The sequence below is a fragment of the Macrotis lagotis genome, chromosome X (genome assembly GCF_037893015.1).
Source record: "Macrotis lagotis isolate mMagLag1 chromosome X, bilby.v1.9.chrom.fasta, whole genome shotgun sequence".
Classification (NCBI taxonomy): Eukaryota; Metazoa; Chordata; class Mammalia; order Peramelemorphia; family Peramelidae; genus Macrotis; species Macrotis lagotis.
Genome location: NC_133666.1, coordinates 166,719,171 through 166,731,893, shown reverse-complemented (window position 1 = coordinate 166,731,893; position 12,723 = coordinate 166,719,171). Strand labels below are relative to the sequence as shown.

The 12,723-nt window shown below is 33.9% G+C and overlaps 2 protein-coding genes across 3 annotated transcripts in view; one reads left to right on the top strand and one right to left on the bottom strand.

The window, feature by feature from the left end:
• AP3S1 (adaptor related protein complex 3 subunit sigma 1) overlaps window positions 1-12,723 on the top strand; it is a 142,482-nt gene that overhangs the window by 117,528 nt on the left and 12,231 nt on the right. The window lies entirely within an intron of this gene.
• LOC141497069 (aminopeptidase Q-like) overlaps window positions 1,144-12,723 on the bottom strand; it is a 52,123-nt gene continuing 40,543 nt past the window's right edge. Inside the window, exons 15-20 of the mRNA XM_074199652.1 lie at window positions 12,562-12,650; window positions 10,348-10,458; window positions 9,365-9,532; window positions 8,986-9,123; window positions 5,319-5,394; window positions 1,144-3,334 (exon numbers count right to left, since the gene is read on the bottom strand). Coding sequence (XP_074055753.1) covers window positions 3,188-3,334; window positions 5,319-5,394; window positions 8,986-9,123; window positions 9,365-9,532; window positions 10,348-10,458; window positions 12,562-12,650 — 729 coding nt within the window. The 3' untranslated portion in view covers window positions 1,144-3,187. The remainder of the gene's footprint in view (window positions 3,335-5,318; window positions 5,395-8,985; window positions 9,124-9,364; window positions 9,533-10,347; window positions 10,459-12,561; window positions 12,651-12,723) is intronic.

The following is a 12,723-nucleotide window of genomic DNA, read 5'->3' as shown; positions in this document are numbered from 1 at the left end:
ACATAGACATTATATTTTAAAGCTGTCAATATGTGTCCTACAGAGATCCTTATGTTATTATAATAATATCTAATATTTGTGAAGCACCTACTAAATGCCAGGCTCCATGATAAGCTATCCCCTTTTACAGATAAGGAAACTGAGGCAACCAGGTTAAGGGATTGTCCTAGAAGCCTATAGCTGGTAAATGTTTGAAGTCACATTTGAAATTGTCTTCTTTACTCCAGATCCAGTTCTCTATACACTGTGCCTGTATAGATGTTATTATTAGGATGTTTCAGTTGTTTCTGACCCTTTATGACCCCATTTGGGGTTTTCTTGGCAAAGATACTGGGGTGGTCCACCATTTCCTTCTCCAGCTCATTTTATAGATGAGGAAACTGAGGCAAATAAACTTGCTCAGGATCACACAGTTAGTAACTGTCAGAAACCATCTATTTTTAACATGATCTTTTAAAACTTTTATTATAGATGAAGTTTTCTTGCATTGTATAGTCCATTGTTTCATCATGTTCTGATCTTGCCCCTGAGTCACTGAATTGGTCATTGCTGTCCTTGAAAGGAGAAGCTAGCAACAAGTGACATTTGCCTATTCTCTTTCCTTGTTTGGAGAGGAGGATTTGCTGTAGTGTGGTAGGACTTGATGATAATGTCACAATAACATTATTAAGAAAGAGGCTGGTATAGTGAATAGAGAGGTGGCTTCCAAGTAAGAACAATATGGGCTGACCCTTCCCTGCTCCTGCACTGAGTCTATACATTGCAAAGCAGATCTACATCCATAAAATTTTGTCACTAGGAGTTTCCTATAGCAGTGAAATCACACATCTGCTGACTGCTTACTACCATTACATTATTACAAGACAATAATAGTTAAACCAACTTTTTGTTACAGTAGTTTTTCCAAGAAAACCCTAAATAGGGTCAAAAGAGTCAAACTCAACTGAAATTAGACTAAGCGACAATGAGTATGATAATTAGACCTGATTCTCACCTGTTGAATTGTTTATAAGACTCTAATCTTGTGGTCCAGCTTCCCTTCACTTCAAATCTATAAGTAGCCTTAACTGCATTTTAGTAGCATAACTAACAAGTAAAAAGATAATTTCATCAACAGAGAAAATAATAATACAGAAGCTGCTGATGTTTGTCCTTGGTTCTCGAAGAAAACCATGACATCGGAGAGGTGATGTGATGATAAGCAAGTGAATTGGATTTGAGTGAGTAGGTGTTGGGCTAAGCATCAGTCTCATTTTAAATGAGTCTCACTTTCTCCTCTGGAGCCATCTGAGGCCACTGGCTAGATATGAGTCTGCATGACTGGCAATGGTCCTGGATGCAAAGCAGAGTTAAGTGACTTGCCCAAGGTCACACAGCTGGTAAGGATCAAGTGTCTGAGTACAAATTTGAATTCTGGTCCTCCTAACTTCAGAACTGGAGTTTTATCCACTGGCCATGTAGCTGTCCTTAAATTAATTTAATAATTAACAAACTAGAGTGATTATCTGTACCTAAAGCAAAATGTACAATGTAAGATCATTTGAATTATGGGAGATAGCATTACAGTGGATAGAGAATTGGACTTGGACCTAGAAAGACCTAGGTTAAAATCCTACCTCTGATACTTACTAGCTGTGTGACCCAGGGTAAGTTGTTTAGCTTTTCTAAGACTCTGTTTCTTCACTTATAAAATGAGGGAGTTGGACTAGATGGCTTCTAAAGTCTATTCTCAACATCTGAATTACTTATTTATATTTATTCTGGTCAGGTAAAAGAAACATAACTATTTCAAATCATTTTTTGATCACATATCTTCTTGAAGTCCCTGAACATAATCTTAGAGAATTGTCAAAGTAATTGATGGGTCAAGTGATTTTCCCAAAGACTCACAACTAGAATGTGGCAGAGATTGGCCTTGGATCCAAGTCTTCCTGACTCAACAAGCGGCCCCTTATCACAACATCACACTGCCTCATATGGCTATTTATACATTTTTCACATTCATGTATATGTATAATTTGGTTGGAATATGGGATTACATTACTTTAAGATATTGCTTTAGCTGAAAACTATCCCAAATCTTCTCATCCTTCCCTATGATTTCTATTGTCCACAAATCCTTTTTGAAAAAGTTTTTCCCTTCTGTTGAATACACAATGACTCAGTGTCGCCTGGTCTTCATTTAGTGTTATTATTGAAAACAACTTTTTTCAGTGTATCTCTAGAGACACTAAGAGTTCTGCAGTGAAATGGAGTATAAACCTAATGACAGAGGGTAAAACATGTTCTCTTTGGAAAAAATATTTAAGTCTTTTAACACTGATTATATAGCATATCTCCCTATAAAGTCTTTACACATATATGTACATATATAAATAGCATATAGATATATGTGGACACACACACACACACACACACACACACACACACACACACACACTCCATAATATCTTTCATGCTTTCTTCTTCAGCTTTGTTTCGTTTTTCCTTCTGGCATCTCTGACTAGAAGTGAATATTTCACAGCATTGTCATGTAATTGCTTCTAACATTACTTCTAGGAGACATCTAGATTACCACCCCACCCCCAAAGACCGTAGACTTTTATTTACCTATAGAAAAAAATATACTGAGCAGTATCTAATCCAATATTGTAAAATTCCAGTGAAATTAAAACAGATGAGAACAGACTGTCTTAGATTTATTCTAGAAACAATCTTTTAAAAACCTTCTATAAGTTTATTGCAAATGAAAATCTTCCCTGAAATCACCACTGAATGAAACAATGGTTTTTCTTGTCCTCTTCATTAATAAAAGTCATTAGTGTACCCTGAGCTAGAAGATACCAAATCCAAAACAGTCTTATTTGGTTGGAAACAGGAAAGGTGAACTCCTTAAGTGTCTTTGATTCATTCTTAAAAATATTTTTAAAAATTCTACAAGTTTATTGCAAATGAAAATCTCCCCTGAAATAACTGCTGAATGAAACAATGGTTTATCCTGTCTTCTTTGTTGATAATGTCATTAATATACACCCTAGTCTAGAGGATGCCATATTCAAAATTGAATTCTTTGGTTAAGAACAGCAAAGGTGGACTCTTTCAAGACCATACAATGTGTTGTTGCACTTTAACTGTAGAGCATTGCAGCATAAAAATGGAAGCAAACCACTTTGTGGATTACAAAGGGTTAATCAGCCATATTTTTCTTTAACCAGTTAGCAATCTGAGCAATCTTCTTGTTATTTTGTAGATTATTCATCATTTTTTCTTCAAGTTTATCACGAAGTCTAGGCCTGTCTTCCTCTCCTAGCATGTTACCAAAAAATCGCTGTAGCTAGAAGAAAAAAATGCAATCAATCAATCATCTCAATCATATTTCTTACTTGACTTAGAAGGAAGGAAGGAAACATTATTTCACTGAATCCCTCAACAACCTTGGGAAGTAGGTTGAGTTAGACACAGCTACTAAGTGTCTGAGGCTAAAGCTGAACTTGGGTTTTCCTGACTCCCAGACCAGTACTCTATTTATAGTGCCCCTTAACTGCCTCAATAATTGCCATAAACAATAATATAGCTTAAAAGACCTTTCACCAGGACAGCTATTGTCCATTTACTAGATGAGGAAATTGAGGCTCACAAAGGTTAACTGATTTGCTCAAAATCACATGACTAGTAACTATATATACAAGAGACTTGATGCAGACTTTCTCATTCTAAATTTAAGAATTTTTCTGCTTGTATTGAGTCAAAATGCCATGGTAGGCAGCTGTGTGATGATAAAACAGCCCTGAGTGGAACTAAAACATGGTTGAGTATGCTAAAATTTATGACAGTCCCTGAGAAAAGAAAGGACTCTGAGAAAAAGGTCAGAGCTAAATGTGCTCAGAGAGCAACTCCACCATTAAATATCACATAGAACAATGTTTTGTATTGTAAGCTAAAGAAAGAATAGCAATGAAGGTGCTCATTAATTCAAAGCACACCATATCCAGAAAAGGATCAAATATGAAATGTAAAGAGACCTCAGATGGTCGAATGTGCAGCTCCACATACCACAGGGTAGAAAAATGGTAAGGGTGAGTGAGTACAAATTGTCATAGCTTTGGTTGAAGATTTTCATGAACTCAGAAAAAGGCTACATAGGATCCATAGTCTGAGATGCTATACTATGGCTCCTTAATCTTTTTTGTACCATGGACCACTTTAATAGTCTGATAAAACCTGTAGATCCTTTATGAGAAAAATGTTTCTACATGCATTAAACAGTATATATAGGATTAAAAAGGAAACCAGTAATATCAAAATAGTTACCAAATATTTAAAAAAAAGTTTCCAGAAAATTATCTTCATCTTAGAAAGGCTAATCAATCTAGACATTGATAGAGAGAATTCCTCACTTGCAAACCAATGAAATCATAGAGATAGTCTCAATTCCATTTCTGGGGAATGTTATTATATTCAAATTGTAACTATAACCAAAGTTCTCGGAAGAGAACTTTGTTTTACTTTGATCTAGGGCAGAATAAACAACAATTATTATAATCACTTTCCTGGTAGGGATCATAGTGCCATTGAGGTCACAAACATTTTAGAACAACGCAACATTCATGTTTTTGAGAATCAGTATAGTTTCTAGAAAGAGGTCTAGATTTAGAGTCAGCAGATTTTGGTTTGATTTTTTTGCTTCCAACACTTAACTAATTATTATCAAGTGACAAACTCTTGGGTTTATTTTGTTTACCTATAAAATGGAGATAAGAATACCTTTGGTAATTACTGCACAGGATTAGTGAAGGATCAAATGATATAAATAATACATAAAGTGCTATATATGTCTGTTAATATGTAATATGCACCATTAAAAAAAAAAAACAAAATTGTAAACTCCTAAATTTCCAGATAGGCACCAAATGAGGATCAAATGAGATATTTGTAAAGTCCTTAGCACAGTGCCTGCACATAGTAGTTGCTTAATAAAAGCTTATTTCCTTCCTTTGCCTTCCACATCATATTTCACAATTCACATATTTCTTAGGCAGTTAGGTGGCTTAGGTGAATAGAGTGCTGGAATTGGAATCAGGAAGACTTCAGTTCAAATCACACCTATGTGCAGTCTTCACTAATCTTAACCTCTCTCAGTTTTTTCATCTTTGAATGAAGGTAATAATAGCACCTACCTCCCAAGACTGTTGGAAGAGATTATATATGAGATATTCTATAGAGACACACACACACACACACACACACACCACTTTGTAAACCTTTAATTGTTCTACAAACATCAAATTACCATTCCCAGGATTATTCAAGATACTTACTTCTTGAAACTGTGAATCTGTGTAGATGGGTCTTGCTATAATACCTGCTAATTTCAAAAGATAGTCTTTTCCAAATCTGCAAAACAATGAGATTTCAATCAGCAACAGGGGACATATACAAGTGAAAATGATATTTAGCATGGGCATGATAAAAATGAACCTTCAATTCATCCCTCACTTTCTAGCTGCAAAGAAGTATAATATTCCTTATCAAATTCCTGGTGAATGGAATTCTGTTCACATAGGATATTCTTAGGTTGGGAGTTATCATAAAGATTATTTTATAGGAGAAAAAAAATTACTTAAAAATCACTCTTCCTTTCCCTTGAATTGCTCATTACCTTGTTCTCTTTTTAAATTGTATTTTTCCAAGTAACAGGTTTTTTAAAAAGATTTTATTTTGTTTTACCATTTTCCCCCAATCTTACTTCCCTCCCCCCACCCCAAGTAACAAGTTTTTAAAATTAATCTGTCTCTCCCACTAAACATTCTTTTCCGAAAACATGTTGAAAAATAAAACATAAACTCTCAAGACACATCTCTATAGTTTAGAAAAAAGAAATCCCCAAATTAGCCATAGCTAAAAAAAGTCTCTTTCTTTATTTTTCAATTCATCACTGCCTCTCTACTGGGGTAGGAATGGTAAGCTTCATCTTCACATAACTCTTACTTTCCCTCTCAATACAGTGGTTGAAATACTGCCTTGTGTACCACCAGAAATCTGACAAAACTGTTAAAAAATATATAAAGGCATTTGGGGTTGCTAGGTGGCACAGTGGACAGAGCACTGGTCCTGGAGTCAAGAGGACCTGAGTTCAAATCCAACCCCAGACACTTAATTATCTAGCTATGTGATCTTGGACAAATCACTTAACCCCATTGCCTTGCAAAAACTTTAAAAAAAGGTATGGAAGCATTCAAATCATGCCAAAGACAACTTATACTCAACTAGTGTTCAAGTTATTGAATGAACCTTTGGGAGTTTACTACCAGAATCATTTTAAAGTAACTTCTCATACTTAACTTTAGAAAAGGTTTCACAAACACCATGTGTCTTAATAGACATTTCTATGTAAATTTTAGCAGCAGGATTTTATGACCTAAAAGGGTAGTAGGCTCTGGTCACCACAACCATTCTCTACACTGGTCTCCCAGACTCTCCTAGAGTCAGAGACTCTAGATTCCTAGTATACATACCATTCAAGCCAAATGTCAAGACCTACCTTGTTAATTGATTCCATGTCTACCTCCCTACAACAGAATAAACTTCACAGAGAACACCTAATTTCACTATTTTTAAAATTGCCAATCAGATGTAAAACACTCTAAACCTCTGCAAATACACTCAGAGAAAAGAGTTGTGAAAAAGGATTTGAATAATTTTGTATTTCCAAAATACAATTAAATGTGGCTCCAAAACTTTTACTTCATCAGAATGGGGTACTACACTATAACTTTCCCTCTTCTGTAGCAAGAAATTTCTTTAATCTTAAAGAATTGCCTGGGACAAGGACAGGCTGGAAGACTTTGTGCATATAAGCAGCAGCAGAATTGGAGGAAAAGTCTTCTCATCTCACTTGACCTCTCTTAAGTATCTTCATAATTAGGACAAATAACCTGTTATAAAGGAATAATTTAGGAGCCTGAATTAATCTGATTGTTCCTTGTTTTTAATAAAAATTCCAAAATAATATCTCAGTTGTCCATTTTACTTCAACAATAAGAGTTAGAACAGATTGATAAAAATTGTTCAACAAGGAAATCAAGTAATTTTTTTTGGTTTGTTTTCAAAAAAGGAGATTAGAAACCTTGGATGGAAATATTTTCTCCCTGATGAGAGTGAATAAGTTACCTGTTTTCATTAGTAAACTGAACATGTTTTGTCAGTTTGGTTAAAGGAGAATGAAATATCTGAATGTTATTGTGCATGTCAGTATTTTTTAAAGTGAACAAAAATTATTATGATATGATGGCTACTCCAAAGAATAGATGAAACCCTAAAAAAATTCCTAAGTTCTTCTGCTATGGCCTGAGTAATACTTAATAATGACCCTTCAAAGCTAGTCACTTTTAGCCCCTTAGCATATCCAGTCCCATGGTGTTCTGAAATACTAGCAAAATCCATATTGGTCTTCTGCAAAGCTCTAATCTAAATATGTAACTCATAGTGCCTTTATAACAATAGGCCAGGTTATCTGGCTGATAAAAGACTGAATCATACAACTTGAGGGAATGAGGGAAGGAGGACTCCTGGAAGGGGAAGAAAATTCTATGGTTCTGTGATGAAGACTAGCTTGTTAGAGAAAAATGATCTCTATTAAGAGTTTATTTATATAACAGACATTGTGCTGAGAATATAATTATAAACAAAATATAAACACATATAAACAAAAAGATAGCTCCTTATTCTAAAGGAGGTTGCATTCTAATAGGGAGAGACAGTGAGGCAAAGATGGAAAAGTCCTAATACTTAGGAACAAAGACTATTGAAATGAGCATGGCAGGCCTTAGCCCTTCCTCAGATGGAAGTTCCAAGTAAGTGGAGGTAGGAACCAATATGGTAGAGGTAGAAAAGTCTACAGCATTAAGAGCAGAGTCTGAACAAAGTTATAGACCCTTTCTCAAATGTTGATTGCCTAAGGAGTACCCCAGAGCATAGAATAGAAAAGTTCAGAGAATCATGACTGTGGCTCTGCCCTAGAGAATGTTGAATGCTAAATACATCAGATTGTTATCTTCTTAAGAACAGAATTTTTGTCATTTCTATTACTGAATCCCTAACATTTATCATTACTAATGAGCCTGGTACATTTTTTTTTATCCAAACCTGTAATTTCATTGATGTGGTGAATTCCTGGTAAGAAAATTCCCTTCACCAATGTAGATCAGCAATTATTCTGTAATTTACACTCACATAGAATTGTCTGACTTAAATATTCAGTCAAAGCCAGTAGACAGAACTTGAATACAACAGGTCTTCCTGACTCCAAGGCATACTCTCCATCCACTAAGCCACACTGACTCTTGCCTTGCACACAATATAGCTGTGCAATCTATAGTAAAATGCCACTCTTTATTAAATATGTATAATAAAATATACTTAGAACTTATTATATTTGTCATATTTAGATTTTTCTCTTTTCTTTTAAAATTTTTTTTAGTTTTTTTCAAGGCAAATGGAGTTAAGTGGCTTGCCCAAGGCCACACAACTAGGTAATTATTAAGTGTCTGAGGCCAGATTTGAACTCAGGTACTCCTGACTCTAGGGCCGGTGCTCTATCCACTGCACCACCTAGCCACCCTGATTTTCTCTTTTCTAAAAAATATTTTATAATTTACAAAATGATGCATTTGCTTTTACAAACACTTAACAAAGAACACCTTTATTTCTTCACAATGGACCAAACCAGAAAAATCCACCGACAAATACCTGCTAAACCCCCAAAGGACATTCTAGGGCCTGAGAAGTTCATATCATAAAGAGTAAAGTTGAATCAGAAGCAAAAAAAGGTCTTCCCCCCTTTTTTCATCCTGCTAATTTGTCTTATAACATGATGAGAGAATCCCAAATTTTTCTTTCATCATTTCTTAGGATTTCTGGGACCAATCTAAACCATAGTGAAACCAATGACCCAAACTAAGTAGAACCCACTAATTCCTAACTTACCTTTTCATTACAGCTTGCCCATTGTTGATTAAAAAGTCCTTTGCTACAAGCCGGCCAATTTCAGTTGATGCCACATTTTTAATGATTTCTGATGACATAGAACCGAACAAGTTTTCATGCAAAGAATATTCCATATACCTGGTAAACATGCACATAAAAAATTCAAAATAAATCCCAAATATTTCATATAACTAAACGGAGTTAATTGTAGAATTTTAAAATTTCAAAATGTACTATTACTTCTTGTATGTGAAACACACATTTTGCTCCACCTCTGATTTGCTGGGCTCAAGTTTTCCCTCCTTTATGGGGAGTAGGATGATGATGCTCAAATAAATTTTTCTCTTAGGAATCTTTGAAATAAAATAATAGTAATCACCTGTAAAGTATCCATGGAACTCTGCTGCAGCTCATTGCTTTTATTATTCCATGTTTCTGTGCATCCAATTCACTCCTATTATAAGCACTCAACAGAAAGTCCCATTCTCTATCGCTTCCCATAGCAACACCGAAACACATAACTTCAAATTGAATGAGATTAGAGTTTCTGTAAAATATTATATATTTATCTCATAAATATTTGCTCCCATTAATCATGATGTTAACATTACAGTGAGACAAAAAAAATTTAGAATCATGATATTTGGTACAGTTAGAAAGAACAAGGTCTAGAAAAGGTTTAGAATTGTCATTAAAGTTGAAAGTAAAAGACAGATCATCAATGAAATATAGAATTTAGAAACCAAGTTGGTGTTTAAGAAACATTCTTAAGACAGATCTGAGTAGCACATAAAAAAATAGAAAATAAATGGTAAGGCACTAGAAACACTTTATTAGAAAAATGGTTAAAACAAAATTCCAAAATTGCCTTTATAAATAAATTTAATTATTTGTTTATGAAAGTTGATTCTTTATAGTGTTATAAGCATTTTTTTTGCATGTGTATCTAATCATTCATAGCATAGTGTTAAATCCTGAAGAAAGAAAATAATATATATAGAATCACAGCCCTCTGGAAAATCATACACAGACTAAAACATTGATGCAAGTGATTAGTAATGCAGGATGCAAAGGGACTGGGATCAATGCAATTAAATCAGTATGCAAATCACCACCAAAAATATGAGTAGGAGATAAGGGAGAATACTAGGTGAGAGATGGAAAATTCATTGATTCATCACAACTTCCATACCATTTAACACTAGTATAAAAAGGGGTATTAGAAAGGAGAGATGGCAATAAAGGTTGGCCAAATGAAATGAGAATAACTAAATTACAGGGCTAGGGGAACTGAGAAATAAGTATAATAGAATATGTCAAAGTAGCAGAAACATCGAGGAGAAATTATAATATTATTCTTACTTAATGGTTTCTAAATGATTCATCCACTTGGAGAACATTTCCCTAGACAGCTGTAGACAGTCTTCCAGTCCCAACCAACATGCTGTTTTAAATACAGGTCTCAGTGATAGTCTTAAAAGAAAAGTCCAAGAAAAAGAGTTTATTTTGCATTACTAAGTTCATTTTTCCTTTCAGCTAAGAATGCAATTTAATGTAAGGTTGAACAATTCAAAATAGCCTTCCAATAAGATCAATGTGAAGGAAAAAAAAAGAAACAGACTTATGAATAAGAAATATGGTGAGGGTTTGGGCAAGTATTTTTTGAGGGACCCTGGTATACCAAAAACAAAACAAAACAATACTCTAAGACTAGTATTTTTTGGAAAGTTAGAAATGAATCACTGATCCCTTTCTTCCTTCTCAAAGTCTACATCTGTTAATAGTTCAGTTTCTTTCCCCTTAAAAATGAATTATATAGGAAAGATATCAATCATCTGAGACAATATTTTAAACTCAAATTGAGTTTTATTCTTTTTATTTTCCAGCCAAGATTAGAGATGTTAAGGAAAATGGGTCAGGAAAGGGAACCTAAAAGCAAATTTTCAGTAAAGTTGCCAATACTACACTGTCCAACTAAAGCCCACCTTAGTCTGACCTGAATCACTCCTTTTGATGTCTATTCAATTTGATGTCTATTCAAAGAAATGCATCAGAGCCACATACAGAATTCTTCTTTCTACCTAAACATTCACAAGAAATTGAATCCAGTTTCCTTTTCCTCTCACTCATATCTCTTATCTTTAATGGATGACCAATGTAGGATATGTAGTCTGATTTCCTAACTCTTTGGGCAGGGAATAGAGAGTGTGGGGCAAAGAATCAGTCTTGTGAAAATGGATCATTACAGATCATTTAAACAACATAGATTTCTACAAAAAAGTGGAAATAGTGCTAAATTTGGAGTCAGAGAAACAGAGTTCATATCCCAGCCTGGCCACTTTTTACTATGGAAAATTTCATGACATTGAGTGAGACAAAGGTTTCCTGGACCTAAATTTTTGTCAAAAGTAAGATGATAGGTTGTACTAGATGATTTTTACAATCCTTTTCAACTCAATATCCATAGTTCTATAATCTTTGCTTACTTCTCACCATTGCCCCTTCATATTCATTTACCTCAAGCCATCTTCTTCCATCAACTTATCTGTGTACCTACTGTATCCCTTTTCTATGAACTCATACTCAAGTATAGTACTACAGTTGGGAAAGAGAGATATGGGGACAAAGAAAAATATTTAAGGAGATAACTCAGAGATTATATGCACTTATATATATAATCTTGAATGGAAAATATATGTATGGGTATCTATAGTGATATTGATATTCCTCAAATATCAACATTAATGCATATAGATATATGGATATAGATGATATCCCTCAACTGAACATTTGAAGGATATTGATATAGATATAAGTTCACATATGCACTTCTATCTTTTATATTTACAAATTACATTCCCTAGTCCTACCTATAAATATTAGCAATAAATTTCATACACGTAGAATTTTGGTCATGAAAGGCTAGAGAAAAAGAGTCTTAAGGAAAAAAATGTAACAGAGCACAAAGAAGTAATTAGGTGGAGTTTGTCCCCAATAGGTCTTTTTTGGCCTCCCCCTGCAGTATCTATCTTCATACATGTGATATCTTACTATTTTTTTTAGGCTACTGATATCTTCGGTATCTTTTTTTCCTTGTCTTATCCAAATATCTTTCAAGAAAGTAGATTAACTTATTTACACTAAAGTATAAATGTAATATGCAAAAATTTTATAGAATTATTTTTATAAGTACAGAATTTTAAGTATCAAAGATAAGCAAGAGATTTTTTTCATTGGTATTGTTTGCCTTTGAACCTACCAAATATTTCAAATTATCCTAAGGAGACTAGTCCTGTTCAACATATTTCATCACCACTATTTGTAAAACAGCTTAAAATGTATATACTTCCTGGATTTAGTATAGAACAACACGGTTTTAAGTATAGTTGTTTAATCTTAAAATCTATACATTTTCAGGTTTACTCCCCAATAGCAGTACTTCTGAGAGTGGATGATGTCAACAAATTTGTCTTTAATTACACATGTATCATTCAAATCAATAAATGTATTACTGTATAGGTTGCCTACTTAAATCTATCATTTAGTTCAATCATCTATACTTAAAATAATACTTACATAGCTATTCTGTCATCTTGCAAAGTATTTTCACGAATTTTAGTTGAATAAATATGCCACATTGGGGTAAGTCTCTTTAATAAATATTTCTAAAATGAGAGAAGAAAACCCATTACTGCTAGCAACCTAAAATTACATTTTTTACTAAAAAGATTATTGAAG